The following is an 18,272-nucleotide window of genomic DNA, read 5'->3' as shown; positions in this document are numbered from 1 at the left end:
AAGACCCTTTACCTTTTCCTCTTGTAATGGAAAAATTATGCCACATTTATCCAATGTATCTAAATGTCCAATGTAATCTAAATATATATAAAATTCTGAACTCTATTTAAAAAAGCCTGATCTTCTGGAACAAACAACAAACCATTGGATGAATCAAACTTTTTTTATTTGAGATGGCAACTCTTTGACTTACTCAAGATGAATGGCATTACACAATGATGTGGATATACAAAAACAGCAGAGATAAGTGAGTGAGAAAATCAGGCAAAAGTGCATTCATGTCTTCTTTACAAATCTCCAGATAACCTTACCATGGTTAACAAGTGAAATGTGAGGACTAGTGCGACTGAGCGATACTGGAGAAATACTCCAACATGTCCTGGATAGTAAACTCCATGGTGATGCCGGACCCTGGGTAACATCGGCCGATCAAATCTTCAAAGTGCTTGTACTGACGAATGAACTCGTCCTGCATGGAGTGCCACACCACCTGGGGGACAACAGGTGGAATATTCTGAGGATTGCCAGTGACGTTTGAACAGGTGAGAAGACTACACACAACTTACCTGCAGCAAACTTTCCTCTTCACACAGGTGTTTGTCAACCTTCTTGTACAGGTTATCCAGTCCCTTTTTGACCTCTTTTCCAGGGTACTCTTTGATAACTTTGCGCAACTCTTGCTTGTTAAAGGCCAACTGGTAGCTCACCTCTTCCTCTCGAACCCCCTGAGCCACGCGGGCTTCAACTCCTTCAAAGAAATGCTGAGGAAAAGAGACCAACCTTTTTAACACCAGTGTCAGAGTAAGAGCAGCGTTTTTCCTGGTGTCTTACATTCAGTTTCTCTAAAGGCTGTCCTAAAGAGTTGATAACGTAAGACTGCCGATGATCAGTGTATTTGTGCTTGGCCTCTCGTCTCTCAGCATCCAGACAGGAAATCTTCAAACGTGACAAGGTGGAGAAGATGTGGTGAAAGTTCTCCATCATCACAACGTCACGGGGCGTTTTCTGGCTTTCATTGGCCACCTTCTCCACTGTGCAGAGGATATATTAGATATCAGTGTTTCTGAAATAGTTTTGGACACATTTAAATATGTATTTGTTTAAACGGCTTAGTTTAATTGGTCCTCTTATATTGTAGGACTTACTGTAATGTCTCCAACTGTATATCTTTATATTATGCTGTAGCCATGTGTTGTTAAGTAAAGGTTGAGCTTGTCACAGATTGACAATGGCTACTCATGAAGAACTTGAACAGACATGGCTTTTTAGGAGGCGAGCATGTTGCATGCACAACACGTTTGTTAATGCTCGTCTTGTCAAAGCCCATCAGCTGATTTATTGAGTTTAATAGTCCTCCGTGCGCAGGCCAAAATCATCATTCCCACCATTAACCACAGGTGTGTTCTTACCATTTATGAAGACCGCTCTGATGAGTTTGACATAAGCTTTGTCCAGGTCTCCTCGTCGCTCTGCATTTCGAAATATAGTTTCTGCCAGCTCAGCAAACTCCTCAAAGTTAACAACAAATGGTAGAATCCCAACTTTGCTCTTCTTCGAGATTTTGACCTCCTCCATTTGTCGTATCTGAGCAGACTGTGAGGAAGAGGGAGGAAAACATGGGTCAGCATATTTAGGTGAAAACACAATCATTTTTACTCGCCAGTGTACTCACAATACACTTGTCAAAGTTCCTCTTGACAGTAACCAGCACGTTTCCTAAAGTAGTGCTGAGATAGGAAGCTGGATCGACATTCTCAGCTGTCCACACGTGGTGACTCATCTTCACCAACATGTAGAGAGAATTGAAACTGTCGATCTTGTCGCCTAACGCAATGAGGCTGTTGAGCTCAGTCTCAATGCTCTGGAAGATCTTGATCATCATCAGTCGCACCATGTCCTTGCTAAAATGTCAGTACAGAGAGAGTACAATGACAAGGCTTAAATAATGAATCAATAAACAACATGGTTCAAAATATTACAGAAAAAAAACACTGACTCTGATGACATTGAATGTCGGTGTTCTGTCTGGGGAAGAATTCGTGATTGATTGACTCCATCTGATTCTTCCACTTCAGGCTGAGCAGAGTAGAGACATAAAACAAACACCAGGTTCCATTGAAACGTGAATAAAGCTTTTATTTTTTATTTTAGTACAACAGACAGTTGTGTTATTAAAGACTATACATCAGCAGATGGCAGGTGTGTTTCTAGCACTCACCTGGGCCAGTGGAGGTGCCACCGTAGGATGCTGCTGCAGTTTGAAGAATTTGCTAATGAAGTCTTGTTCAGCCAAACATAGGGGCTCCAGTTCACTCAGGACCTGCTCAAATATCTAGAACAAAGCATGACAGACTTTGAATTTGGGCAAAGTCAGGACATACATTTTCAAACCACTGATCTTTGGCCAGACACAAGCAGGACCAATTCCCACCTTTCACTTTTTACACCCAGGAGAATACAAAATTACTTGAACCTAGTATGCTTTTTTAGATATTAGCATGGATATTTGATTCAATCTCATTTCTTTTTTTAACCTGATAACATTTTATTGTGAAACTCACGTTCAGTAATTCAAGCTAATTCATGTGCTTTTTGGAATCAACACAAAATTCTGTTATTTCAATAATTTGTCTTATTTTATCCTTTATTTCACTGTATTTGCATCGTAGCCTATTTCTTTCAAGTAAAAATGTGTACGTAGTCAATTTCTTTAAATTGTTTTTCTCTTAAATCTTAATCCAGCAACTATTCTATTTCATTCTATTTTTTACGTCAATTAAATCCATTCCAATCTCTTGCAATAGTTACATGTACATTCCACTCAATGCTAATCTTCATTTACCAACTATTTATTATGATAAAACCACTGAGCTCAATGAGATTTGATTTTAATTTGATTTCTCTCAATTCGATAATTGTATTCCTTATTCTTAAATACATTTTTAAAAATGCATCAAAATAGCTAAGGAGAAGAATAACTGTAGTCATTGTTTATGTAAAACATGGTAAGAGAGTGTGCAGTGAGTGTGAGAGTGTTAACATCTGTAAGGGCTGCATTTCAATTGTACCTTATCAAACTTAGTCCTGTCAGCCACGTCCAGGTCTGAGGCGGACATGTTGCCCATATCCAGCAGTGAGGAGGACTGGGATCGCCGGCTGTTGGATCCTTGCACTGTCAGCTTATTCAGACTTGAAGTTGAACCTGTAAGCTTCCCAGAGCTGCCATGTAGGCCTGCGTACAATCAGGCAATAGGTTGGGAAGGATCTCTCAGTTTAATGCACTTAAAAAAGGTGAAACTAGCAGCCGTGATGAGGACTATGATATAAAGGATTTAACTAAACAAAAATGAGAGAGTTGATTCTCTCTTGTAGGTAAGACTGGTAGAGCATCACAGATACTTAGCAAAACACATATGAAGGTGAGAAGCAAAGTGGGTGATTGAAGGTGGAATCATTCTCTCCTCGTACTTACTTTCTGTCTCCTGTTTGAGTGCACTCTCTTTCCGCGGAAGCGTGGCTGCAGCCAGTTAGAAAGGCAGGCATCAAAGACAGAGAAAGGTTAACACATGCAGCATGGGAAGAAGGTGAGTCTAGGATGTTAATGTGCGACGTTACATATGCTGACGTGCACTGCAGTGGTGAGCATTGTGAAAACATAGTCTTGTTTTCACAGCGAAAAGCCAGTGCAAAATGCTCTGCACTTGTAATTTGACAATCCTTTTACGTACATAAAAACATTTGAGTATCAGGTATGTAAGCTAAAATGAGTAGCCATCATGTACAGTCAACACAAACCCATGGCTGGTGCCAGTTGTGAAGCTCAGGTGTTAGCTCTTGCACGGACACACACGTAATCAAACCCATCTGCTTTGCACCAACATGAAAATGATCTGGGCGACTATCAGCAACACTGATGTTGACCCGAGGATATTTACTGTCATTCCAGTTCAGAAAGAACAACAACATTTGTCACCCAGGTGTGATCTATTTGTATGAATGATGCCTGACAAATACTGTTGGCTTGTCAGCAACGTAAGCGTGAAATGCTCTCACATTAGGTTACTGTAGGAAGAGACTATGTTTCACACTTTAGATTGTAGAATTAGATAAACACACAGTGGTTTAAATCATTTATGATCATATTTCTAATTGAAATGACCAACTACAAACAGGCAGTTGTTTCAACACAAGTAAAATGAAACCTCTAAATCTCTTACCAAACTTGCCCTTCGCCTCCTTGCTGGTACCTGCCATCTTCACCTTGGCCACCTCAAAGAAGTCTTTGATTTCCCGTTCATACAGTCTGCTCATATAGTCAACATAAGTCTGAAATGAAGAATTACAACAATGTCAGGTCCATTCAATCATCGCATAACAAGAAAACACACTGACCCTGGAGAGACCCTCGTATTTCTCTCTGTGGGTGGTCTTCAGCCACTCCATGAGCTTGGCATAGCGCAGCAGGTCTCTGTGGAGTGGGTTGTGTTTGGGCAGTGTCAATTCAGCCGTGTGCTGCGCCAGCGTGGAGCTTTGGTCGTGTCCCTGCGTCACATACAACACATCACATATTTTTACGAAGAAACAAATGCTGTCGGCCGTCACTCTGAATACCAATTTGAAAAATCAATCTATTAAATACCTGAATCCAAATTTCATGGTAATAAATAAATAAATACCCTGAGACTCTGGCACTGTATCACTGTATGTCATTTAGAGAATTGTCAAGCACGATCTGCTTTTGTTCCTCGGTTAACATGCTTTTTTTTTTTTTTTTAAGCAAATGGTCACAATCCACCTTGAAAGTTAAATTCGGAATCACATTCAGAAGTCACCTGAGTTGAAGGGGCTGTCACACACAGACAAATCTCACCCAAAAGGAAGAGTCCAGTTTTTTTCACCTTCAGAGATATTTTTGGTTCGATGTATTGAGAATTGACAATGACTGAATGATTCTTGCCTTATGTTCCATCCATTAGTATTAAGTGCAGTAACGTGAGTGTGACTCAGCCAACAGCGGAACTCCGTCAGTCTCACTTCCCTTCATGCGCACACATGTCACAGAGGCATTACAAGTGTTAGACCCCAGCATCCAAACAGCAAAGCTTTAATCGGCTAGTTGTAAAATAGAACAAAAGCACAGAATAAAAATGAGATGTTTTAGTAGTTTGAACATGCTATGGCTCACTACAGACGATTGGACAGCTGATCATCACAGGGATAAGCTTGGCGTTATTGTGCAGTGATGGTACTCACTGGAAGTGACAGACAGGAGGACCTATAGAACTGAGGAATGGTCATTTTGAAGTGACTGAAGTGGTTGAACTGACAGAGACAGAGAGCAGAGTGGGGGTGATTTCAAGTGAGCAACACAGAGGTTTTGGAAGTAAACAACAGGAAGAGTTGGAAATGACTCCCAACCGAACAGGAAGACAAACGTGTCTGAATGAAAGCACAGATAATAGTCCAAGTAAGAAAGAGCAGGGGACTTTGAATGCTGAGACATTAGTCTTGGATCCTAGTCTTTGTCAATCGCACTCTTATCCTGACTAAATGTTGTATAGAAGACGCCTAGACAAAGCATTCTTATGCTTTTTTCTAAGCCACAGACAGGTGAACAGGATTGTGGCTAAAATGATCGGTGAGTGGCTCAGATCCAATAAACACAAATATGAAATACAAGGAGTCAGAGAGCGGAAATTAGTTTGTTCTTTTGGAAAATGAACAACATGTACATGCAAGTTGTGTTTGCCATCTTGTTAAGATGTCCCGTGAAAATCGACATTTACAGCATGAAGGAGATATGACAAGCCAAAGATGCTTCGGCTACAGAAGCGTGATGTGTTCTCACAGGGTGGCTAGTGAAAAAAAGAGCCGTGAAATAATATTGACTATTCAATGGTCTTGTGCCAACAAATTGTTTGGATTTTTTTCCCATTTGTCACTGAAAAAAACCCTCCAATAACTAGTGTCCCTTTCATTCCCAAATATGGAGGAGGACGGCGGCAACCCTGACTTGAGCAGGCATATGATGCGTTTTAAAATGAAGTTGAGGAGCGCTGATAACATCCGTTAGCTGTAGTATATGATGACAGACTAAGGCGTGACCAAGGAGTGGAATCACATTCATTAATGTCATATTTAGTTTACACTAATTTCATCTTGACTGGTTTTGACAATGGTAACTTTAATAGACCTTTTAATAGTAGTGCCAAAACATACCAGTAAATGTGATATATGTGACAAACATTAAAATTCATAATCGAGCAAAGACTTTGGAGTTGACAATTTATTTAAACTGCTCCGCTCCAAAATACGATTCAGGAAACCTTAAAGAAAAAAAAAATTCACTGGTTACCTGGTGAACAAAAACATTGTTCAGGTGATTGGTGAGGCGGCGAGCGAAAGTATCTCTCAGCTCTGTGAACAGGTTTTGCTGCTGTTTTACTGCCATCAACTTTTCATGACCTAAACCAGGGAACAGTCAAATTTTGAATGAATAATATCAGTTCTAAACGCCACAACGAATATAACCCACCTGGTTGTAGCGCCACGTTCATACACTGTAGAAGAGCTTCAGCTGCGTTGATACAGGCTTCTATTCCTTTCGGGGAGCTGAGATCTCCATCCTGGAGTGCCCTGATGTGTCCTTTAGAAAGGTCCATGTAATTCTACATGAAATGCAGGATTCAAAGTGTTAACGTCAGAAACATGCTTCATATGTCGTGTTCTTGGCTTATTAAAGAAACAGTTAAATTTCTATCTAGTGTTTTTGAGAACAAGTATGTGATATTGCTAACAAATAGGTTTTATAATTGAGCAGTTTTAGCTAATTCACACGATTCATTGAGTCACCTCGAATTTGTCTTTGTCAAATGAATAAGTGTAGCCAAAGAGGTTCTTTTTCTTACCACTAAAAACTGAATCTCATCCAACAGCTTTCCATTGTTAGTGTTACTGATTTGAATGAGGCGGTTGCTCTGAGAGATCTGGTCCATTTGATCTTTGACGCTCTGCAGCATCTCCTCATAGCTACTCAGCTTGCCCTCGATAGTGTCCACCTCACCGAGGGCTTCATCAAGCAGCTGCATCAGGATGTTGACCTGCTTCTCCGAAGCCATGATGGACTGGATGTTTGCCTGATAGAACAAGATCGCTGTTACATTGCAGCTCAGAGTAATTCAGAACAATCTGGCTTGTAACTCACCCCATCCAGAACCTGCAGCTCCCGGGAAAGCTGCTCGGCAAAGGCCTCAGCGTTTGAAATTGCGTACTCGCACATCTCCATCATGCTCTCGATGTCTTGTTCCTCACGTGCGCTGAGCTCCTGGTAATCATCCAGAGCATCCTCATCTCCACCAACAACGCTGGGACTCTCACCACTCGGTACAGACTCTAACAAATAGAAGGTGGAATCCTTCAGGGCTCCAATGCAAATTTAGGACATAACCTAGGTGCTCTATGAATATACTACAGTCATATATGGAGGTGTTTGGATGAGTACCTCCGACCTCTTATTTCAACAGTGTTAAGATGAAAATGACTTACATTCAGTTGTTGTTCTCAATTTCATTTCTAGCAATTGAGAACAATTGCTAGAAATAACTGTCACCGTCTGAACTTGATAAGGGGTTTGGTTATTTTTACTTGTAGCTAATTTCATACTAGCAAAATGAACATATGGACTCACATTGTCATGGAAGTGAAATGACTGAATCAGACTCTATAAATGATGATTAAGTGAGATAAAAAAAAGCTGGCACAGACAAATGAGCTATAGTATAAACGGTAAACATGCTCAGTCTGTCTAAGTTAGTAAACCAACATGAGCTCAATGATGGTGAGGGTTTCTAACATACATGGAATTCTGTATAAATGAAATAAAAGAAGAAAAGGTAGAAGGGTGGATCAGTTTAACCAACCTTCCGCTTTAGGAAGTTCTGGCCATAGAAAGTTCAAGTGAGAGAGAGAGAGAGAGAGAGAGATGAGAACAAAGAGACAATATTAACACGGAAGCGATTTCAAAAACCTTGGATACAGTTAGCCTGGAAACATTCCATTGAGTCACACAAAAATAATATTGTCGTGTCATACGCTGGAGTGCAAACGGAAAAATATTGCTGACTCCTTATCGGCTGTGTCTGTGTTGGAGAGAACCAGCTGTATAGTTAGAGAGCTTATTTCACCATTGGCCTTGCGTTTAACATGAGTCACACTGCACAAAATGACGATTCCATACCTTCAAGCAGTTGAGGACTAACATTTACAAACTCCACTTTCTTCCTAAGGTATCGCTGGTTGAGCTTCCAAATGCAGGAGATAAAGGAGTTTTTTTCAGCCGTGCTGCTGGCAACCCACTTGTAGATCTTCTCAAAGTGAAGATCAAACTCTGGGTTCTCCTGTCAAATATAAGATAGTTCAGCATACACAAGCCTTAAACACTAGATACTGCAGATGACAAACTATTTGGATACAGTCAGCAAGTAGAAAACAGTTATTAGGCAACCTTTGCACCGATGGATTATTTTTGAAAATCATCAGACATATGAGAAAACAAACTGATCATGGTGCATCATCAAAAGCCCTGACATACAGTTTCTGTGACCAATTCAAAAGCAAACAACATGTGCATTCTGATGAAATAAACACATAGTAAATGATGTTCATGAAAGGCTTTTGCTAACCTTGCTTGCATCTTTAGCATCTACTTCCGTTAAATCCCGTAGTTCCCATGTCAGCTGCCGCTTGTAAAAGTCGCCTTTGTCCGACTTTTTCACCTTTACCACTTTAACTTGCACTGGTCGTTCAGTGGTGACTGACAAAAGAAAGAAAGTTTTTATAATAAAAAACAACAACAAAATAAATGTGCCCTGTGTTTTTACCAGTTGCACACAAGAAGCAGTTCTTCTTTTTCTTTCCTGCCTTGCAGACATTTACAATGCCAAGGAGACGCTCATCATTGGGTGTGAATATGTCCCGCTGGAGGGCATGCTTGATGGCTGTCATGGTGGATGCTGTCATTCAGAGAAAAGTTAGATACTGCATTCTTTGTACTAAAATATTAATAACATGCTGCAGTGAGGAAGATAAAAAACAAAAACAAAACATAAAACCCTTAAAACCATCGCCAACTACCTTTTTCTTCTAACAAATATGAAGCTATGATGACTACAGAGCATTGGCAGAATAATTTCACAACAAAAAAGCTCAGACAGATGCAATTTGAACAATATAACATTTGCTTATTATTATAATTATTATGCAAAACCTTCCACATTTTAATTGAGTAATTTTCCTAATGATATCTTAAATTCGACAATATTTATAAGCACATGCAACAGTAATTTCAATTTAAATAAATGAATCAAGTCAATACTACATAGAGAGAATCAAACATTGCTCATTACGTTACCGTTCCATACACATTATGTATTTGTCTCATTCAAATTAGATGATCAAATTAGACTGGCAAGAGAAAGGTTTTTTTCAATTTCATTAATGTCATTGATAGCAACAAATGCAACGCCCAACACCACCTGATTGTTCATGCGCTTCAGGAACAATTCAATTTACGACCACACCAAACATACATACAAAATCAAAAAGAGTAAGGGCCTTGTAAGGACAGGTTACGATAGTAACACATGAAGATGATCATGAGCCACACAAGACCATGAACCTAGCTAAAGCTGCTACTAGGTGCTAAAGCTAAAACATGTAAACAAGGACACACTTAGTCAAGACGGTAAAACTATATCACAAAAAACGGTAAGCATCAGCATCACATATATTCCTGTTTGGAAGTGTCTCAGCGGTCATCAAAACGATCCATACGAGCTTTAAAAAAAAGCCGTTACCGTATTTTATTTAGCCACCAGATCTTTGCCTAGCACCGCCCTCTCGCTTCCTGGTTCAACGCGAACTGTCATGTGACGCATACGTCATTGGTGTTCATTGAAATGATCTGATTGATTTTTGATTAAAAAAGAAGAAATAAATATGGACGTATGCATGACACACAATTTACTATTACTACATTTAAATTACAACAGCAACAACCACAATAATAATAACAATATAACAACAACAACAATAATAATCACAATAATAATAATTATAATTCTGCGCACGTTGGCTGATACATATGTTCCATAGTCTCACTATGGACAAACACGCAGATCATAACACACATTACTGGATTTTAGCCCACTGCAATGATTCATGCGAGTCATGACTCACCCACAGTTTGTGTAAAGCGGAGCTGTTGACGTATTTCGATTAGGCCTGTGACATGACTAAAAGTCTGTTATTGGTCAGGATGCCACTGATGCCCTGAGCTTTCACCCCTGTGACAACTCGTGGATGGCAACTAAATTGCAGTAATGTCAATGATAAAGGAAAAGTCTTTATCAAGAATTAAAAAATAATAATAATTTAATGGATTTTTGTGGATGTTATTTTGTCTAAGCCATAGTTTTCATTTTATATTGGAAGAATCTGCACTGGCACATGCTTGGAAGTCCTATATCGACATTGATGAACAAGATCTCCGTGCAAAAATGTATTCAAAATGAAAACCTTATAAAAACCTATTCACTATACCACTCTCATATTTGAAAGAAAATAATTTTAAAATGGTTTGCAATCTGTCTTGACATTAACAGTTTGCACACTTGGTCTTCATCGGAAGTGACTGGAGCGGAAGATAGAAATGAAAGCGCTCATGTGGGGAATTTTGGAGGCAAGGACAGGGAGTTTTAAATATGAGGGACATAGTGGAAGAGGGAGGTTCCAGGTAAAAGGAGAAGACGAAAACGACCAATGGCATTCACTGATGAGGAGGATAGGTGTGACTAGAGAGTAGGAGCAAGATTGGTTCAGGTGGAGCTGGCTGACAGGGGCTGCTGAATCTGGAAACCTGTATATATGTATATATATATATAAAGTTTTATTGATCTCCTTTCAAGGACATTCAGTTGTCAAGGAAAGGAAGGAGAAGAGATACAAAGAAGAGTACATTAGCATGTTACGAACATCAATGTGTTCGTTTCACCACAAACAAATTATAAAGTGTGTTTGGAAATACGTTTATTTTGAAGCGTGAATTCGGAAAGAAGGTCAAGTCTTAAATGGCGTTGCGCACCAACATTGGGAGATTTCTTTTTCTTTCATTCTACTTATTGATCGATGAGTGTGACAGAAAGAAGAAGCTCATGAGTAAGACCAGCTAAAATGTGCCAGGAACGTCCTGAGGAGCAAGCTGCGTGCTTCTCAGTTTAGAAAGTTCAAATGATTCTAGTGGGGGTTGGCAGGGAGCTGACACCCAGAGAAACACAACCCTGTACACAGGATTAGGGGGAGAGCGAGTTAAAGATTGAATCTCGCCATTTGAGTTCACAAAGTTAACTGTTGGATCAGTGGCACCAGGAGGTCCCTGTGGCATCTACTACAGTAGCATGCCAATGCACCTAATAAACAACCTGGCTTTTTTCCATAACGGGGGTGCAGTGCCAGGGGACGGTGATTACGTCTGCGTAATCTGCATTTGACATTCACATGGCTGATTAAAGCCTGATAGCATTTTCTATTTCTATTATGAATCAGAAACGGTACAGTTACTATCTGGTTGACATTTGACGAATCCTCTCAATATGTCGGCAGTTAGCATGTTTTGTAAACTATGTTGATAAAACATAAACTCATAAACATAAACGGTCTCATAAATGATCACCTTCACTGCGATTTTGGTTGACAGTTATGAGTCAGTTTAGTAAAAATAAAGCTCCATTACAAATATGTGCTCCCAAAAGCACAAAATCATGTCCATATTTGTAACTGTCTTAAGCGTCACCCAATTTCTCTGTAAATAATGTAAATAAATTATTAGGATTACTCAATATCACCCGGTTCTTATATGTGCTTTGTTCTCTGCAACACAATATTAGGTTTGCACCCAATTTCATGAGCTGCTCCCTAAAAGTGAAGCAGAAATAAATGTAATTTTGTGCTTCAGTGCCACTTTAACACTGTGACCTTGGGTTCAAGTGGCACAACAGGAGAAAACCACAAGTGCAGTGACAGACAACACAAACAAAAACGGCACTGCTCTTGCAGTCACCAACTATGACCCGCTAAAAAAACCTGAAAGTGTGTCCAACTTTGGTAACCTCAGTTCAAGGTAAGGTCTTCACCCATCACTGGCCAATTACACACAAAGAAGAACACGACGATCTTCCATACTGAAGCAAGGATGAGAGCTGCTATTACATGAGCAATGCTTCATGTCGAGCTCTTTGGTTGTTAGGATGGTTGATCATTGGTGCCATTTTGTTTTAAAGTAATCATGTAATTTCCAGTGTTGCATGTGTGACCTCATGAGAGAGCCTTCTTGTCTGTTTTTGAGAATTTGAGATTTAGATTAGAGGTGAAAGTGGGAAATATTGAGGGTTGTTGTCGTGGACGTGACTGTGGTGAAAGAAGTATGGCCTCGAGAAAACCCACTTAAGGGGTCCAACCTGGGAACCTCCCTGCCGACAGCCTGGTAACCACCCACTTAAAAGCTGTGGCTTGGATTCAATACTGATATTAAACATTGAAAGACTGCGACCCTGATGAGCAAGTTTAAGATAATAAATAACTTATCCTCAAAAACAGATTGGTTCAACAGGTTTAACACCCAGCTTTATCTCCCACCATTTTCCTTCACATTTATTGTGACAGTACAACCACTGTGTCCTAGAAAATGCAATTGCTTATGGTGGTATCTGTCTTAAAGGGTCCATGACAGATTCAACCAAGACATAAATAGAACAAAAACATTTTCAATTTCAATATGAATTTCAACAATTCTCAATATTAGCATGAAAGTCTCACTATATTTTGGTTTCCATAAACATATTTAAATGTTTGTGCCATTGAAATGACGGTTATTGTGAAGGAGTTTTGAATGCACTCTTTTCTGACACAAAAACATACTTTACTGCACATATATGTTATACAGCTTTAACAAGAAATAACGATTTATGCAATAGAAGAATGGAACGTCCTCCTCATTCCATCACTCTTGTGATTTGGTTCCACATGATGTCATGTGCTCTGTCAAGCTACGCTGGGTACGAGGTCGACAGTCCACAACCAAGTGAGGGTCATGGAAAGACAACATGAAAAGGGTCCCAACCCATGGTTGGTTTTTGTCCATAGAACACATTTGAGAGCCACTTGCACCTTCAAACATTTGCGATTGATGTGGATGATCAAACAGAACTGACGTGAGTCACAAGTTCCCCATTTACCTAAATTAAAGGAACACCTCTTTCGAACAACTGCAGAGACAAATCAAAACTCTTCACTATTTAACGTTACAGGTGAAACTGGGTTGAGCAGCAACAACACTTAAGGCTCATAGGGTTTCTGGTTAGTGAAATAGATAAAACAAAGAAAAATTGATCCGATAGGACAGTAAACTATTTTTCAGAAATGTAATAAAAAATAACCCAGCCTTCAATTGAAGAAATATAAAGCAGGCAATTTAAAAACTACATTTGATCGACTTCAGTAATCATGTTAACAATATATTCAATTCCATGTAAAGGGTTGGAGGCATTTCTGATTTGAACAAGCTGAGTAAATTTGCATTTATTCACATTTATGAGCATGTTTCAAATCACATTAAGCACTGCGACAATATTGCGCACTTCAGGTGCAGATTTTTAAATCCTACATCCAGTTCTGCCTTTCATACAACGTGATACTGTAATAAAACATAATGATTCACACATTGGAAATGATACCGTCGCAATGTGATTAGAGTGTCTGTTCGTGTTCAAAAATATCACATTCTGATGGGGATTTAGGATAATTTCATCCACACTATCATTCTAATTACAGTTGTCATTAGAGTGGCATTATTGCAGGGAGTTTTCAGCCTTTTATTGTGCTACAATATTGGTTATGCTCCTGCTTTTAGCTTATGCATTCTGATAACGTTGCGTTGTGTGTTATGACATGAAGCCACTGGTTTGCTTTGAAAATGGCTCTATAAACAAAGTGGGTATTTGTTATTGGCGAGTGAGCTCACTCCGATCCAGAGAAAGTGCTACTGGCAGGAAGCTGCTGGATCTTCAATGAGATAAATGGAGCAGTTGACAACTATTGATTTTCATGATACGATTTAGTGGCGAGAAAGTGAAGCTTGGAAGAGGAAGTGACCTGTTAAGAGGTTGTTGTCTCTGTATGGCTTCCTCTTGCTGTCACTTAGGGTTGTGGTACAAACAATACACTTATTGATTAAAGAACATAAGATGAAGTATTTTCAGCTTTCTGTGAAAACCTCCATAACCATCGTGTCAGAGTGTGTGAATCACCGGCAACTAGATATCATGCTCAGTTCCTTTGAGGGTTTTAACTCTAATAAATCAATTTCATTGGTGTACACAAATGTCAGCCATAAGGTCCTGACATTTCAGAGCATCTCAAGAGGACCCATCCGCTGAGAGAGGTTCATGAGCTACAGAACAAAATTCGTCACAGTGAGATGCAAAACCCATTCAAACTCATAAAACAAGCATTCATAATAGTTTTACTGATTACAGCATGCTCAACTGGAGGCAGCCAATGAACCCCCAACCCCAAACCAGAAGGAGGAGTCAGATTCCAAAATTCCAAAAACGTAGTGGAACATTTTTTTTTTTATTAGTTTGCGCATAAAGCAATTTTAACTGAATTTGATTGACTTGAACCTGGTTATCTGAAGCTCTCATTTATGTTGACTATACTCATAATTTTACAACATACTAGTGACCAATGAAGTTGTGTAGGTTGAGCTGAATAACTCAACTACTGCACTGTAAATATCCTCGATCAATTTAACATTCACGTCTGGCGTACTAAACTTTGATGTGAAACGAAAGCCACAAGAAACAGTAGCAAGCGTCGCACCCTAAGTAGAAGATGCATAGTGTAAAAACGTGATGCCCTGCTTCTCCAGCCTACGAGAAGCACTCAGTTCGCCTCAGTTCCGTCAGGTTCTACACTCACTCCTGCGAACTCACATCAGCAGTCACCTGTTGAACCAGTCTGATCACGCGCACATGACGTGTGCGCTCCGGGATGGTGAGCCTCTTGTTTCTCTGACGAAAGAGGGAAACTCTCACAAGAGCAAGAAGTCGAAGGACCTCACAGGGAAAAGACAGCACACAGAAAGGAGGAGAGAAGTAGAGTGAAGGATGAAGACGCACCACTACCAGTATCTCTTAGCGCAGCGCGCAGTCTCCAGCAGCCCATTCAGCCTCAGCATGAGTCCGCTCATCACAGCCAGCATTACCTTGGCAGCTCTCCTCATCTTCACCGTTCCATCATGCACAGGTAAGTTTATTTCATAGACATTTTGAATAGCCCTCCAGGTCCATCCATTTTGCACCAGTCCAGTGGCAATTGAATGGAAATATAACTGATGCATTAAACATTACTATGAACTGTCTCCATTAAATTGTTGAAATAAACAAATTATTATATTTTTAGACGTTTCACTGTTTTAAAAAAGTTGCAGAAAAACATATGGGGTTCATAATATAATATAGCATAGAATACAATACATTTTATCTTTTACTTAAACTGTCATAATATAAATAACATTTACAAAGTATCACCGTGATCATCGAATAGTTTTATCCTTGCTCATGACGTCATAGACCATGTCACATTTTCAGTATCTTAATTTTTTTCCCTGTCATTGATCGACATATTAATTGCAGTTTACAACTCTCAACATGCAAATTTCCCCAACAAGATAATGATTTAGTTTGATTGTATAGAGATATGGCTCAAAGGTTTATTTTGCCATGAAATGGTTAAGCAATGAAAAGATGGAATTAACATCATACATCCAGCTACTGGATGTACATTACAGCATCCACTCTGCTAATGGACTTCAACTGCAATCACAGGAGAGCAAAAAAGGCAGACAGTTATTCAAAAGATCTAGTGTGCCATCACAACCCGCTGCATGGGCACAAATATCATGTCAAATAATATATATAAACAGGAAATTCTTTACATGGAAGGCAGATGACTTAAGCGCTTGTTCTTTCCCCTTGAATTAAAGGACTTCCTGCTGAACTACAGTCCACAGTATCCAAGCGAGATCTTCTCAGTCAGGTAGCTACAGCTATGCCATGCACGGTATCTATTCCATGTTAGTGACTTTCCATCATGACGTGGTGCTTCACAGATAGAGGCAGTGTGTTCATCATACCACTTGGCAGACAGGAAGTTTTTGGTGAGTTTTTGAACCTTTACATCCAGTCAAAATGAAAATCAGAACGCTAATTCCTTTTCACTCTGTTTTTTTTTTTTTACATTTTGCAGGCGTCAGATTTTTTTGGGGAACTGTGCGTGATGATGCTGGTTCAGGGGTCAAAGGTATCTATTTGTTTTCATCAGTCGGCCGTGAGGAGGGTTTTTTTTCCCTCCCAAATAATCCAGTATGTATTTTGTTTCCTCAGGAGTTTTTAGGAAGAGAAAAGAGCAAAAGGGTAATCATTGTTCATTGTCTATCCTGGCTGACCTAATCTGTTTTGTTTAAATGTGAAGTCAATTCACGTTTCAAGATAATTTCATCCCCCCATGTATATTATGTATGAGAAGGAAAATATTTTATATATTCTACTTCATCTCTCAAATTACCTGATTTTCCATCGTGAAATCTACTTTCCTAAACAGAGCAGAAAAACCACCCTTACTTCTAAATCTTTAAAGTGCCATATGTTGCTATGAGCATCCACACTAAAAGCATCATGCAGTGCAAACTAAATACATACATATTTAAGTGTCACACTTTACATAATGCACACATAAACAAGAGGAAGACCCAAGAAAATAGTGTGTCCTGAAAAAAATCGTGACAGAGTAGAGAGTACAGGACAAAGAAATGAAAACCAATGTTGAGGAACTATCTGCTGAAATGCATAAACATTTTGATGTGTTTGGTCAGTGTAAACCTGGAAAACAAACAAAACCTCTGATGGCAAATTGTGACAAACCGTAAGTTCAAATTCCCATTAGAACCACCACGTTTATCATGTGGAGCCAGAAACAATCTAAAAAACAACCAGTCTTTAATGTGAATTTTAAGCTCTACATTTATTTGAAAATACTAAAGCGAATGCAATATATTAAACATTTTGTTTGTGCTGACAATAAATTGTCTTTAAATTGTACAAAAGACTCACTGGTAGAAACAGCATGGAGCTCCTTCAGCACTTCACATCAAATAACATTTTGGGTTGAACTTTCCTACAGACATCATCACTTGTCTCTGGAGACACTCTTGATCTGGTATTAAATATGCATCTGTCACACTGTTGTGACGCAAAATCAGATGTGACTAGCATTGACTCCACAGCCAAAATCATTGACTACTGATGCTCTTATTTTTACGCTGCTCCTGCAGTGATAACTTCAATCAAATATTTCTATGAATTATCTCTTCTAAACACGGTGAATTTCACCAATAAATTCAGGTTGTAGGATCAACAGTGGAATACATGAAATGTATATTATTGAAGCCCAAGGAAAAAGTGAATATTCTTATAAATAGATGTGTTCTTGTGTGTGTGTGTCTGTTTCATCACTTCCATTTCCTAGGCTTACACATAGTAATGCTGCTTCCCACAGGCAACTACCCTCAGTATGAGTATGGTCAACATTAGTTGTTCTTTCCTAAGCCAGGAGTAATTATGATCTAAAATTACCGCAACTGACAAGTAAACGTATCCCTCAATGTTGTCAAGCACTCATATCCACTAAAAGCACATGGTGCATGTGGCTGCAAAACAAATGGAGCCATCTTTGGAGGAGCACAAATAACAATATTCATTTGTCAATTTGGTTGATGTTGTTTCTGCGCAGGCTGAACCTCAGCGTCCTGCAGGAATCCAGAGCAGAGGACACTTCCTTTATCGAGTATGAATATTCACTGTACATGAAAAGTTACTCTACTTGTTGATAATTCATTAACATTTCTGTTTTGGGGATTACAGCCACGGAATGGAAGAAGATCCACAGTGTATGATTACTGACCTTCTTTGGTGAATGCTTCTGCATCCCGATGACCATAGCCTCTGCCCTTATTGTCTCAATGTATATAAAGAGTATAATTAAAATACTCTCGTCCCGATTTTACTGGGTCTTGTTTTTTGATGTTTAAAATGTTTTATTGGAAAAATGAAAAAAAGAAATCAGAAAAAGGGAAAACACACTATAAAGGAACATAATGG

The 18,272-nt window shown here is 39.2% G+C and overlaps 2 protein-coding genes across 8 annotated transcripts; one reads left to right on the top strand and one right to left on the bottom strand.

Annotated features, from left to right (window-relative positions):
• Positions 1–153: 153 nt before the first annotated feature.
• Positions 154–9,915, bottom strand: exoc1 (exocyst complex component 1). 7 transcript variants are annotated; one of them, XM_053853745.1, is made up of 21 exons: positions 9,855–9,915; positions 8,880–9,011; positions 8,682–8,812; positions 8,237–8,396; positions 7,920–7,937; positions 7,205–7,392; positions 6,909–7,136; positions 6,536–6,668; positions 6,356–6,465; positions 5,254–5,322; positions 4,393–4,542; positions 4,218–4,326; positions 3,473–3,517; positions 3,069–3,232; positions 2,219–2,332; positions 1,997–2,076; positions 1,673–1,901; positions 1,410–1,593; positions 832–1,031; positions 567–761; positions 154–490 (listed from the first exon to the last, which is right to left on the bottom strand). In XM_053853745.1, the coding sequence occupies exons 2-21, from the start codon at positions 9,001–9,003 to the stop codon at positions 338–340; spliced, it is 2,784 nt and encodes a 927-aa protein (XP_053709720.1). In that variant the 5' UTR covers positions 9,004–9,011; positions 9,855–9,915; the 3' UTR covers positions 154–337. The 7 variants fall into 7 exon arrangements, with proteins under 7 accessions (XP_053709720.1, XP_053709721.1, XP_053709723.1 ...); XM_053853746.1 differs by lacking the exon at positions 9,855–9,915 and adding an exon at positions 9,731–9,754; XM_053853748.1 differs by lacking the exon at positions 3,473–3,517.
• Positions 9,916–15,220: 5,305 nt separating this feature from the next.
• On the top strand, positions 15,221–18,074 carry nmu (neuromedin U). The gene is made up of 7 exons (XM_053859411.1): positions 15,221–15,360; positions 16,100–16,152; positions 16,226–16,273; positions 16,363–16,416; positions 16,500–16,529; positions 17,905–17,958; positions 18,036–18,074. Exons 1-7 carry the CDS (start codon positions 15,222–15,224, stop codon positions 18,072–18,074), a joined length of 417 nt encoding a protein of 138 aa, XP_053715386.1. The 5' UTR covers position 15,221.
• Positions 18,075–18,272: the final 198 nt, after the last annotated feature.

The sequence above is a fragment of the Synchiropus splendidus genome, chromosome 1 (genome assembly GCF_027744825.2).
Source record: "Synchiropus splendidus isolate RoL2022-P1 chromosome 1, RoL_Sspl_1.0, whole genome shotgun sequence".
Classification (NCBI taxonomy): domain Eukaryota; kingdom Metazoa; phylum Chordata; class Actinopteri; order Syngnathiformes; family Callionymidae; genus Synchiropus; species Synchiropus splendidus.
Note: the sequence above shows the minus strand (reverse complement) of the source record. Positions and strands in the feature narration are given on the sequence as shown.